This window comes from Gymnoscopelus microlampas (genome assembly GCF_963454915.1).
Source record: "Gymnoscopelus microlampas genome assembly, chromosome: 4".
Taxonomy (NCBI): domain Eukaryota; kingdom Metazoa; phylum Chordata; class Actinopteri; order Myctophiformes; family Myctophidae; genus Gymnoscopelus; species Gymnoscopelus microlampas.
The window spans coordinates 46,636,449-46,650,182 of NC_139941.1; the positions used below are offsets into that span (position 1 = coordinate 46,636,449).

At 41.0% G+C, this 13,734-nt stretch overlaps 1 protein-coding gene across 1 annotated transcript in view; it reads left to right on the plus strand.

Moving 5' to 3' along the window:
• bicdl1 (BICD family like cargo adaptor 1) overlaps positions 1–9,077 on the plus strand; it is a gene marked incomplete at its 5' end in the record, with an annotated part of 30,612 nt that extends 21,535 nt beyond the window's left edge. Inside the window, 9 exon segments of the mRNA XM_084055523.1 lie at positions 1,606–1,752; positions 4,051–4,230; positions 4,610–4,828; positions 5,178–5,321; positions 5,600–5,730; positions 6,659–6,779; positions 7,801–7,807; positions 7,810–7,862; positions 8,419–9,077. Of these exon segments, the coding sequence (XP_083911649.1) occupies positions 1,606–1,752; positions 4,051–4,230; positions 4,610–4,828; positions 5,178–5,321; positions 5,600–5,730; positions 6,659–6,779; positions 7,801–7,807; positions 7,810–7,862; positions 8,419–8,595 (1,179 nt within the window). The 3' untranslated portion in view covers positions 8,596–9,077.
• Positions 9,078–13,734: the final 4,657 nt, after the last annotated feature.

Here is a 13,734-nt window from a genome sequence, read left to right on the forward strand (position 1 = left end):
GAGACACAACGAGTCTCCTTTGTATCTCCTACCGGAACCGCTGCCTAACGGTCCACTGGTCATCACATCATTGGTTTAGGAATGGAAACCTTTAGGAAACCTATTTTGAATTTATCAAAAAGCCTACTGTAGATCTTACATTTCTGGTCAGTACTCCTTCATTAAATCAGTGATATCATTTTTTATATAATTGTAGTCAGTAATACTGTTTTCATTTTCTTTGTTTTGAATAAGGCCATTTTAATATAGGATAAAGGGTGGGGGGCCTCAATGATACCCCCCCTCCCTTTTGTAACCCTAAGGCAATCCCTGTTTCCTAAGATTGAGCATGAATAACTTGCTTGATTAACGGAGCATGAAATATTGTGGCAAGTCATGTGTTTATGTACAGAAAACCTTAGGAGGATCACAGAACCCCATTAGAGTATGAATCGCAGTGGTGGAAAAAGTACTCAAATGTTTTACTTAAGTAAAAGTATCAATACTGCATTGTAGAAGTACTCCGTTACAAGTAAAAGTCTGTAATTCAAAATTTACTTGAGTAAAAGTACAAAAGTATTGGCATCAAAATGTACTTAAAGTACCAAAAGTAAAAGTACTAAAATGTTTGAAAATAGCAGATCTACAAGCTCACAACGCGTCGCTTCGCGGCGTGTTGTGAGCTTGTAGATACCTCAAAATTGTACTTGAGTACATGTACTTAGTTACTTTCCAGCACTGAGTGAATCGTATGACACTATTCTTCAGAGCCGTGAAGAAAACACCATGACTGCATTGCCAGCACTGTACAGTACATGGGCAAGAAGAAGAAGAGAAAAAACAAAAGATGACACTCTTATCTATATTTAGCTCCAATGCTGCAATGTCTGGGTGCTTCCACCATTACAAAGCCTTGTCTTAACATGACTGAGGACTGAGATGATGAATGGCCTTTCCTCCTATCTTTGTCAGACAGACGCTCATCATATCAGCAGCAATGTCAACCAAAAATATCTTAAGGACACACTAAACCTGCCGGCAGATGCTCATGTAGTAACTTATACACGCCATTGAGCAGAACATAATGTCAGGCTTCTGCATGGTGAAGTAGGTTATGAGATGTAGGTCAAAAGCGGTGGGGATAAAAATGAACAAGCACTGATGTTTGTTTTAATGGGGGAAATTGCTGCTCAGCCTGGCGGGCTACAGAGACCAATGGAAAACTATTCCGCCAGTGAGACGAGATGAGAAATGTGATGGGTTGTTGAAAGCGCCAGCCTTCAGTTAAAGGACAACACAGGAGGAATGAGCAAATAACTGATATCAAGTTCCGTTTGAAAACTAACTTATCACAAGGACATTCCATAATATGAGGGTGGCAGCCTCCGGCTCCGCCTGTGCTAGGCAACAAACATTCCTCTGACCAAGGGGAGTAACTTTAATCTTGTGTAAGACTTCAGCTTTCCCTTTTGTGAGGAGAACAACAACTCGGCAAGGCTATAAGTAGGACCATAGCTGCATGTCTGGATCATTGTCCACCAGCCAGGGCATCAAAAAGACTACCCCGTAGCCCATTTAGCCATAGTGGTGTGTAACTCTGTCCTCTACCATGGTTTTTCCTGCCAGGTTAAGATGCTGTTGGAGCGGAAGATGGAGCTGGAGCAACGCGTGCATGCTATGCTAGAGGAGCACGAGCTGCTACAGAGCACTGTGGACGAGTTGCGGGAGAGAACACTGGTGCTGGAGAAACAGTGTCACGAAAAGGATTTACAGGTTGGCTGTAGTGCAATGGTTCTAAATGAGGGGTCCTTGTGGGGGTTCCAGGAGGTCCACAGCTAAGTTATTGATAGTTGGGAAACAAATGGACCCTTACAGGTCTGTAACTCTTGAGAGTGTACATTTGTACAGAGTTAAATTAACATTGAGGCTTTTTACAGTGTACTGTAGATTGGGGTTAGAGAAACACATCGTGTCAAACGGGGGTCCAGAGCCTAATGCACAAAACAACATGCAAATAGCTTATCTGCATCGTTTCTGTTTTCCAAAGGGACAGCTGTGCGTTTTTTTTACTTAAATAAAATGTAGAAATACTCTGTTTCAAGTAAAAGTCCTCAATCAAAATTGTACTTCAGTAAAAATATTCATGCGCTGCTGGGTAGTTTAACCTACCGTATAAATACATCATAATTGATCACTTAATGTTTTGTATTAAAAATCTAAATTTGCAAATTAACTAGTAACTACATCTGTCAAATAATTATCGTGGACTAAAAAATATATTAATAATATTCGTCTCTGAGATGTAGTGGAATAGAAGTATGTAATATAATTTATTTAATTTATTTTTGAATTACTCAATTAAAGTAAAAGTACCTCTAAATTGCACTTAAGTACAGTACTTGAGTAAATGTACTTGGTTACTTTGCTGGGTAGGGTAGATGATCATAAATAAGAATTAAGTACAATCATTTAAGGATAACTATATGCTACTTCAAGGGGGGGGGGGGGGGGGTCCTGCCCATCATACATTTCAGCTAAAATGCAATATTGCATTTTAAAAACTGCTAAAATAATACCAATACAAAAATACTTTTACTCGGTCTTGCCGACTCACGAAAAAGTGGTATTATGCACCGCTAATTTATTTTATGTCAATTCAGCCAATTGGCCTTGGAACCCAGGTGTCAGGGGGCACATGATTTCTAGCCACACCCATGCTTGTCGCCTAGAACATTTCAATGACCAGTGTATGCGCATCTGTTTGTCAAATTCACATTATGTCAATCTGTTTGCAGCTCATTTTCCAACGGGACAACAAACTCAGACTTGTTTTTTTCTTAATTCAATATCAAAACACAATCCGATGGCAACATTAGGCCCAGAATTGGCAGAGGTAGTTGATTGCTGATACTTTAGGCTGGACAAGCAAACCAAAAGCAAAACGCACCTTGCAATATCTAAGTGAGGCACATTTACACACAAAACATCCAAGAACAAAATCTTACTCACCATCTGTGTTCATCTGTGTTATGAAGTTGTCTTCGTATTGGACCTGCAACAGGGAGTAACACAATGCCAGGTGATCCCAGAATGCAGTTTTGAGTATATTTATTTTCCACCAATAGTCCTGTACAGTATTTACAGTGCAGGCCTAGGCAAAAATACTAGTTTAACAAAATAAGACAACATATAAATAAAAAATAAGACTTGAAAACAATAAGTACAAAGAAAAGACCAAACGACTCACGTGGTGCTCTACTAGGCTACGCCTTCTCAACAAGAACGCCTTCTTCAAGGCCCTGCAGCTCTCTCCCCTGGTTGTTGTCTGTTGCCAACAAGACACAAACTAAACCTCAGCCTTTGCAACCTGCGTTGTATACCAGCCAGGTGGATCCTACCAAGACAACGATAGGTAATTTGTAATTAATTAACTCAAACGAAGCTCATGGCCCATGAGCTATTTACACAATTACATAAAGGAATTTGCAAACAAATCCAAATCCCCACCCATTTCCTGGTCACCAATTCATCCACAAGGCTATAAAAATCTGAGTAAAATTAAATTAAACATGAACAAAACACCCCTCCTCCTCTACAGTACTTGGCACCCTCCCAATCCAACAGGATTGACAGTACTGCAGACTGCAGAGGAGACAGGTGACAAATAATTGATTAACTTCTTTAACACCGTTTCAAATAAATAGAAATGCTTAAAACCCATGAGTTGTCCTTGTGTTCTTTAACATTGCATCAAGATGTACAGAAACATGTAATACAGAGTACAGACACTACTTAAAACACTTTAAATTCAATCAGCTGTGTAGATGTAATGTCCCTGTTATTGTCTATAGGGCACGGGGGCAGACCTGTTTCGAAGTAAAATGCTCCTGTACTGCGTCTGCTTCATGTTGTCAAACTTGCCAATCATCTTGCTTTTGTCGAGGTGTGATGCAAAGCCGTGACATTTGACAACTTAGCCTCACGCAGGAACAGAGTGTAGTGTTATAGGCTAAAATCATATTTAACAGCAAAATCTGGTATTTATACTAATTCTCCATCACACTGACTCAGTTGAGACAGAGCCACTTGGAGCTGCAGGAGGTCCAGATGTCTCACAGACAGCTGAGCACCCGACTGGAGGAGCTGAGCGAGGAACGGAGCCTCCAGGGCCTCACCCCCCATCCCTCCAGCCTGCTGTATGAAATAGAACAGAGCATGGAGCAAGAAGAACAGGAACAGGAGAGAGAGCAGGTAAACGCCATTCATTCCGCGCTACTGTTCACATACTGTATTAGTCCTAGGCAGGGTTTGAGACTAGCATGAGAGCATTAAATACACAAACATAATATACACACATAAATAGAGACTTAAATGTAATTACATTTGTATTCATATAAATATTAGGTCCTGTGTCCATATTTTGAGATATTTCTTAGCCGTCTCATCCCCTGCAAATGGGAAACCAATAAAAATCACAGTGAATTGAATTAATGTACATACACATGCACATTCGATTAGAGGCAACTGTAAGGTCTGATTTATGCACACCGAAAATAGCCGATCCACAAGCTCACAATGTGTCGCAGTGTGAGTATAAATCAGGCATTACCTTCTCTCCTTCTGTGTCTAGCTGCGTCTCCAACTGTGGGAGGCTTACTGTGAGGTGCGCTCACTCTGCTCCCATCTACGGGGCAATGACATCACAGACTCTGCCCTGTCCACTGACTCCTCCATGGACGAGTCCTCTGACACGTCCTCGGCCAAGGACGTGCCCACGGGGAGCCTACACGCCGGATTGCTGGAGCTACGGAGACTCACACAGAACCTGATGGATGGCAACGAGTCCACGGTACTGAACTAATGTAGTATTATGGCTCATTTATACTTTATCACGTGACGCTACCGCTTAACAAGTATTTTCAACCGGAAAACTGTGTTGACGCTTTACACAGATCCATGACAAACTACAGTAATGCACTCACAGGATGATCAGTTCAGGAAGTATGTAGCAAAATTATTATGTAGTATTATATTATATGTGTGTGTGTGTGTGTGTGTGTGTGTGTGTGTGTGTGTGTGTGTGTGTGTGTGTGTGTGTGTGTGTGTGTGTGTGTGTGTGTGTGTGTGTGTGTGTGTGTGTGTGTGTGTGTGTGTGTGTGTGTGTGTGTGTGTGTGTGCGTGCGTGTGTGGTGATGCAGGGTTCCCGGCGTAGTGATGAGGAGGCTCTGGAGGATCAGGTGAGGAAGCTGTCGGAGGAGTTGAGGGACGTCAGAGATCTGTATGAGGCAGAACAGGACAAAACACGGACCAGTGAGAACGAGCTACTACAACTGCACAGCCAGGTACTGACTGAAGTTAAATTATTGACAAACAGTCCGAATAAATTGTTTTATACTAGCAAGTCGACCCAGAGTTCATCTTACAGCCAGCATTCAATGTATTTTTGTCCTACTACAACTAGATTATTATTCAGTGAACAGATTGGACTGCAACATTTATCTCCCGGGCCGTGACACAGAATGCAATTCACAGAATGCCCTTTTGCCTCCTTTCTGGAGCATGGAGTCTTCTCTTACTATACGTACTGCATCTTATGAGCATCCCCCTATGTGTCCTGCAGATGGCGCTGTTGTCTATAGAGATGCACTCAGTCCGTGAGGAGAGTGAGCGGATGAGAGCCATGGCTGAGGTCCAAGAGCCCAGTGAACAGTTCCAGAGTGCCATACGAGACAGAGACGAGGCCATAACCAAGTATGTCAGAGAGGATAAGGAATTAAAAAAAAGGGTTTCTGTCAGGAGTAGGTTAGGCTATTATTCAGCTTGTATAACATTTATCCAGCAACTGCAATTAACCCTGTCTCATTCAAACTACACTATTATATTGCTGCTGTTGGGCAGAAAACTTGTATATCCATTTTTCAAAATTGTATGTTTTTTTCATAAATTAATGCCTTACTTCATCGAATCATCGTACAGGAGTGTCACGCAAAAATAGGAAAAATAGCTGTTAATAGTGGTTAAGGCGCATACCACATATACCAGGCTCTAATGCCTAATTCCCGAGCCGGACGTTGCTGCGTGTCACTCCCCATCTCTGCGTGTCACCCCCCATCTCTGCGTGTCACTCCCCATCTCTCTCTCCCTGTTTCCTGTCACTCTTCACTAGACTACGGTATCCAAATAAAGGCAGAAAATCCCAAACAATATCAAGCTGTGAGCCTGTATTTTTTTAACAGTTTTTTTTTACAGTTCTTCCTTACAGTCGACATGTCTTTCTCTTGGCTTTCTCTGAAAGATGATTATAGTTTGCGTGCCTGTGTCACAAACTGAAAATAGCAAGCTCACAAAGTGTCGCAGCATGACGCATCGTTGTGAACTTGTACATCAGCTATTTTCAGTACAATACATGGCACACATGGCACAATACAAGTATAATTCTGACACATCCCAAACCCATGTGGCTGGAAAAGACAAGCCGTTGTTAAGATTAAATGGTTCTGATTTGGTCAAACTAGCAATAGAATACTCAATCTTCCAGAAAACATTAATGGTGTGGGATATTTAATAAAAGCAAAGGTTAAAGCCTCAGTCTGTGATTTCTTTAACTGGTTGGCTGTATGTAGATCAACGGGAACATACATTTAGACTGATAATACCTAAACATAATCCACGCTCACAGGAAGAAAGCGGTGGAGATGGAGCTCACCAAGTGTAAGAAGGACATCATGTCTCTGAACAACCAGCTCCTGGATGCCATCCAACAGAAGCTCAACCTATCACAGCAGCTGGAGGCCTGGCAGGTGGGTCAGAGGTCACATGATGCAGGACAGACTCTGATATTGACAGTTCATACTTTTGCTTAATCCCTTAAGACCGGGAACGCATCTTTGTCATTTTAGATGTCTTTGGCTATTTATTTTTAATTGTGAAAATGTGTGCAAATCTTTGAATATATATATATATATTTTAAAGCGAACATTTGTAACATATTTTGTTCCAGGGACCACCAGAAGCAAAGATTTGAGTCGCTTTAAAATATATATATTCAAAGATTTGCACAAATGTTCAAGATTTTTTTTTAATAGCAGATACAAGCTCATGAGCTATTTTTGAATAGCCAAATAAATCTAAAATGACACAGATGCATCCCGGATTGAATGGGTTAAGCTGGCAAATATCTTAACACTTCATTGTAAAGTATTTTGTTGGACATGTTTAAGAGCTAGTATAGAGTCATTCTCTGTCAAATCAGGTACTACTTGTGTAGATGGTGCTTAACTTAAGCAAGTTGAACGTACAATTATCCTAAACCAGTGGTTTCCAAATGGTGTGCCTTAAGCTTTTGTGACAACCACACATTATTGCCATAGGCACAAACATATTGAAAATCACTGCTCTAAACAACAATGCGCACGGTAACATAAAGTCATTATGAAAAGTATTTTTCTTAATTAAGTAGCATGCTGGCATGAAAAGGTGTTGTTGAAATGTCTTTTTCACATCCCTATAAACACTGTCCGATGTGCCTTTATGTTAACCAAACAAAACCTGTACAGTCGCACACTGAGCCCCTCAGCTTACAACTGAATGACAACAAAACTAACTCTTAATGATTCAATTTGAGGAAGGTATCTTTCAGAGAATATATCGCCTAGATACGTATAGTCTGAGGACTCAGTGTGTGTGTATACAGTATGTGTATCTCCCTTCCCTTCCCCTCCTTACCTGTAACTAGCAGCTCTTGTCCTCTCTCTCTTTCCCTGGCTACAGTTTGCCTCCTCAGGGCTCTTTACTGTGTGGCTCTTGTGGTTTCTGATCTAGTGGCCTTTCTCAGCTTCCGTACCACCCTTTCTCCCCTGTGGTACCTCCCTCCTGCCTTAGAGGTGAGCTGAGGTGTGCCATCTCGCTGCTGTGACCTGAACTAATACGTTCTCATAACCACCACGTCATGCAGAGCCATTTCACGCTGCAGTTAGTTGACTCGGGAGGGGAAACGCCCACTCCAGCCACCTGTCCATCCAAGTGCATTAAAGGGATAGTTCACCTAAAAAAAAACGTATTTTCTATCGATTACTCACCCCATGGAGACTTGAATTCATGGATACTTTTTAGTTTTTGTCGCATTCCTAAGCCAATAATTTGATGACGAGCAGGGGTTCCAGTAGGAGACACAAAGGAGACTCTTTAAATTCTCTGAATTCAAGTCTCCATGGGGTGAGTAATCGATAGAAGTAATTCTGGGGCTGAACTATCCCTTTAACCACCTCAGAGACCCATCCGCTACCACAGTCATCCCAGTCTGTCATCCTCTGTTCTCCAGCTTTCTGTCTCATCCCTAACACCCTTCCACATTCAGCCTCTTTTTTTCCCCTTTTCTTTCATGCGGCGTAGCATTTCTCACATTCACTTGTCTTTTCTGTCGTTCACTCCATGTCTTAGGATGATATGCACAGAGTGATTGATCAGCAGTTAATGGACAAGCACCAGGACGAATGGCGCTCTGCGCATTACTCCCTGTCGTCGCCTTCAGGGGCCCGAGCCGGTCAGTCCTCCAGACGAGCTCACCGCATCTCCGACGGGGACAAGAAGCTCTTCTCCTTCTTCAAAAAGAACTAGGAGCCTCCTCCGGGAATAGTCCTGTGCACGCCACACGTGACGGCAAATGAGACGAGAGGAGAGAGATATGGGAGAGATCATGTCAAAGCGAGTACAGGGGTAGCAACACAGCCAAAGATGGGAAAAGACATGCACTTACAGACCAGGGGGGGGGGGCAAATGAGTTTCAGGCGAGTCATTTTGCACTTTATCCTGTCCATCACTCCTTCCCTTACAGATATTGGTGGAAGAGCAACAACGGGTCACAGATATAAGAGAAAGTCATCCCCAGAGACTTTGGCTTTAGTCCCTCTCAAACCATGGGCTCCAATAAACAGGGTCACAAAGTTTACCTCCAAAAAAGATGGGTCTGTTGTAGTGCCTAACTACCATCTACTGCCAACTCCGTAGAGGTAACACTGTGTACAAAAAAAACCTGTTGTATGAATGCATGTTATGCCAAGGCTTCTGGGGAGAGATGGCTAAATGTTGTTGCTGTCGGGTGGAAACCTTGTATGTCCTAAACTGTTGTTTTCAGGAAATGAAAAAAAAAAAACTTGTGTTCAAATGGATTCAATGTAGTTATTGTTTAGTCACAAGCTCTTGTTATATTTTTAATTGGTTCAATATTCATAAAACACACCGACAGGCTTAACCAGTTTCAAACGTAACCGCCTTCAAACTGTTTCAAAACGCGTTGCGATGCGACATGTTTTGAAACATAAAAAGATTAAATAATGGAGATGCAAGGTCTCTGCCCGACAGCAACAATATGCAGAACACATGGGATGCAGCACCATCGGAGGAGAGGAGAATAGTGGACCAGGGTTCCCTGGTAGGATTTCTATGGAAAATAGGATGGAACTATGGAACACTGCTCTATTGAACACACACAGAGAAACCTTCAGTGTTAATAAAGAAATAAGGTCATTGGCTACATTTTTAAATTGTCAGAGTTAAATTAACACTGAGGATTTTCCGGTGTAGCAAGAATACTCTTGGATGTATATAAGTGGTATGGACCTTTGGTATGGAAGTAGATTCACTATGGACCTATGAGACATAGTTCTATGGAACGTTCCATGCTATGGCATGCAGTTCTATGCAACATAGGACGCTATGGAACACAGCAATAGTATGGTCTTATGGAGGAATGTACTATGTGACATGGCATTAGTCTATGGAATATAGATATATTTTTGGGGAATACTGTTGCTTAAGGAACTATAGAATATATGCTGTGGTGCATAGAGGAACACTGACCAATCTCTGGGTAGGGACCAGTGTTGCTACAGCCGACTCTGATGTGATCCCTCAGGTTTATTCAACGTTCAGGGATATACCGTGATGCCACTGTCCCCGTCATTTGGACTGGGTTCATTAGAACTGTATCATTTCTCTTGACTGACTGACAAACATTCATCATCAGAAAAACTAGCCACACAAATTAGGCAGTCACACAAGATGGTCACAGCTCTACTATGGCCAACTCCCAGGACTGCCTGGCTTGTGAGATTGTTAAACCCTCATTCACATTTACAGTATTAGATCTGTGGTGGTACCCAATCATGCACCGTTAAGAGCCAAGAGTAAGCAGGTTACCATTGCACTACATCAGCAAATTTCACTAATTAATACAGACTTCATCCACACTGTGGGGAACTTTGTGAAATTATTTGGTGTAGTCCTTGGATTGAATGAAAACATGAATACACTGGCCCTGCATGACAGGACGCCACTGCTAGGCCAAGGTATATGTTCACCACTCATTCAGCATACAAGTTCTAACCCTAAATAAAATGTACAAGGACTAATTAAGGGACCATTACATTGAGTATATGTATCAAAGCCAGCCTATGTGTCTTTTAGTTGCGTCTATCTCAGGGCTGTGGTGACAGGGCTTTATGTTTATCTCTGATATCTGAATAAACCTTTGGGTAGCTGAGGTTAGCTGTAGCTTCTGATCAGGTGGGATTTTATTTCCTACAATTTGTCATACGTTTGACAGAGTTTTCTTTCCTTTATTTATTTTTAAACATGTTACAATCATGTCGTCATAAAATCAATCATCTTCCTAAACGACCAAATCTTCTAAATTGTTTACATCGGCTTGAGAAAAGAGGAGACAAACTTATATAGCACCAAGTCTTGGGTACATGGGCGAGTCACAGCCTCCTCTTTGTCCCAAGAATTGATTAGTTATTGCATTGCTGATATAGACAAATACACTACAACATTCTTTTAAGATATTGACAATGCAGCTGCTTTAGCAGTGGTAGAAGAGTGATGTGGTGAAAGACTAATGCAAAAGGTCTACCTCCCAATCTCATTGCTTTGGACCTTAGTGGGCACTTTGATTTCACTGCTGTAGGGGCTTCCATTTAGGCTCACATATACCTGTGACTCCATTAACAATACTTAACACATGTCGACAGATGTGATGCACCTGAATGCTTGCGCGTGCGTGTGTGTGTGTGCGTATGATGTGCACCAGTGAGTGAACCTTGTGATGTCTTCTCGTCATCTCTGTGGGTCGCTCACAAGGATTTGAACCCAAAGAATGATTTTTTCTAAATAAGATTTGACTAGGTTTGGATGAAATCGATATATTTATACAAAAGAAAGAGACATATCTTTTCTGAATGAAAATGTACTTTTTTGTAGAAAAAAGGTTTATGTATTATATTATTTGTATTTTGTTTTTTTCTGTGTATTATGTGTGTGTCATTGTCATGTGTGAAAAGGGGAAGGACATTTTCATTACCGAGGTGTTCATTTGACTTGGTGTGGCAGGCAAGTAGTAGTAGTACCGTCTCATGAATCATGAGCTCTTCTATCTTTCAATTAAATTATTCAATAATAATGGAATGGATGATTTATGAGAAAGTCCCACAGATGGCTCATGAATCTCAGTCCTGTCTTGAGACAGATTTAATCCAAGTGTGTTGGCTGGCCGAGCTGAAATTCATCACCCAGTTTTTGACAGCTCTTTTATAGCCTCCAATAACACCTGAAGCAAGTAATAGTCTTACGGGTGCGAACAACCCAAAAATAGCAGGGCAATGGTAGAATTTGAGTCCAATTAAATTCAGTAACAGTAATGTGAGAACACTATGGTGCTGACCTTGGCACTCATTAGATCTAGGAATTTAAGTTAGAAGTTGGAGTTAACTATCGCATTCACTGTAAACATTCTTTACAAGCATCAAGGAAATGGCTCAAATGTAAAATATCGAAATTCAGTTTTATGTACGGAACATCCTTGAACTGAAGGGCCATTCCTTGGGTCTTTTTGATGGGATTTGGTGATCACACCATGACTGTTTAGTGCTAATAATAAAGTTGACAATTAAGAAAAACTGTCTGAACTGGGTTAAGATCTCTGTTTGCTCCAACATGCTTGGAATAAAGATATTGATCCAGCTACTCTTGCCATTATCGGATTGACAGTTTTCTGTGTTCATGTCACACGTTTGTTACACAAACTAGTTCTGTCCATGTGTGTTCTACTCTTCCTGTGTTTAACAAACCACTATGTGCTGTTAATGCATACTGTATGTCCCAGACTCATGGCCCAAACAATGCTGTAGACTGTACTGTATCATTTTCCATATGAAAACCTGTTTTTGCAATACTGTCTCCCGTGTCTTCTTGTGGTGAACGTCCTGGTTTTATGTTGTTTTTGTCACTAGTGTGTTGCAGTGAATGCAGGCATTCCATTGAGAGTCCGCTGCATGCCCCTACCGGTTCATATGCCAATATTGTTGTCGCTTCTGATGAGGTCATTGTTCCCCCTATGAGTGCTCCCATTCACTGAACTAAAAACTGTTTTGGTTAGGGAAGGCCCAAAGCAATTCAAAATATTTGTTAAACAATTTTCTCAGCCATTTGGGGAATTTAGTCTATTTAGTAGGAATTTTGTCATTCTGTCTTTGAACAGTAAATGAAAATCTCCACAACCATCTCCTTGTCAGGGCCTTAACATTTTAAACCCTTGTATTGTATGATATTCAGAATCAGTAAAGTTGGATATCATCTAAAACTTCTGGTAATTGTGTTGAAATTAGAAAATACAAAAATATTTTGAAAAAGGAGTTCTACTAAACTGATCAATCTCCAGTGCATTGGTGTGAGCATTATGCCATCTGCCGTAATAGACTGGCCATCAGTGAAGAGACTCAGACTAATAATGTCCCAGCATGAGTGGATAATGATTAAATAATTATAGGCTCCCTCATCTTAAGTATGACAATAACCCCTCTTTCAATTAAACCCCCGCTTCAGCCATCTGAGCATAATAAATATTGCAACATCAATTAATTTGAACACATTTGAACCACGCCTCTATTTTTAGCAAAAATCTGTTTGTCAAATAATAGGTACTGAGGTGGAAGTATAGCACTAAACATTCTCAAGAAATACAAAATTATTCAGCACTCAATCAAGTTGCTTTGACTATCAGCATACCTATTAAAGAGGCTGTGTTTGATTACACCTTCTGAGAACTGAAGTGAATATGGACAGCATTGGTTCTTATGTATTTATGTACGTACCACGTACCAGCAATTCCTCTCCCCCATTCCTGGCAGAGTAGTTTCGGACAAGCGTATTGAGTGGCCCTGTCTTTCCCTATTTAGGACTGACCGTGGGTAGCTACCTGGGACGTAAGTCGGGGCTTGATCAACCCTGGCTGGGTCACCTGGGCGAGGGTGTATGTTGCGAGACCCGAAACATCCTATGACCCCAGGCTACAACACTGATGATACGTCCCAGGTGCATCCATGTGATGTTTTTTCGTTATGTATATTATTTATAAATATGAATTATATGCACATACTGTATCACCATTATACTGTATATGACATGGCAATGCGGAATTTACAAATGATACTTTCACAGAAAACTGAATATATTCATGTAACAATCATTGTAGGGAGTGATTTTATATTATTAGTGAACTATTTTTCATTAGACAAGTAGAAAATATGAAGCAATATAACTAAGTAAACATTTTTATATCCATTTCAAGGGAATGGCTGTGACTAATGAATGTAATGCTCCATCCACCCAGTGTCATGTGAAATCCATCTATTCTGCCCAGTTTGGCTCTTGGACACATCTTCCTTATGTTAGAGAAATTACAAGTTCAGCATATCTGGT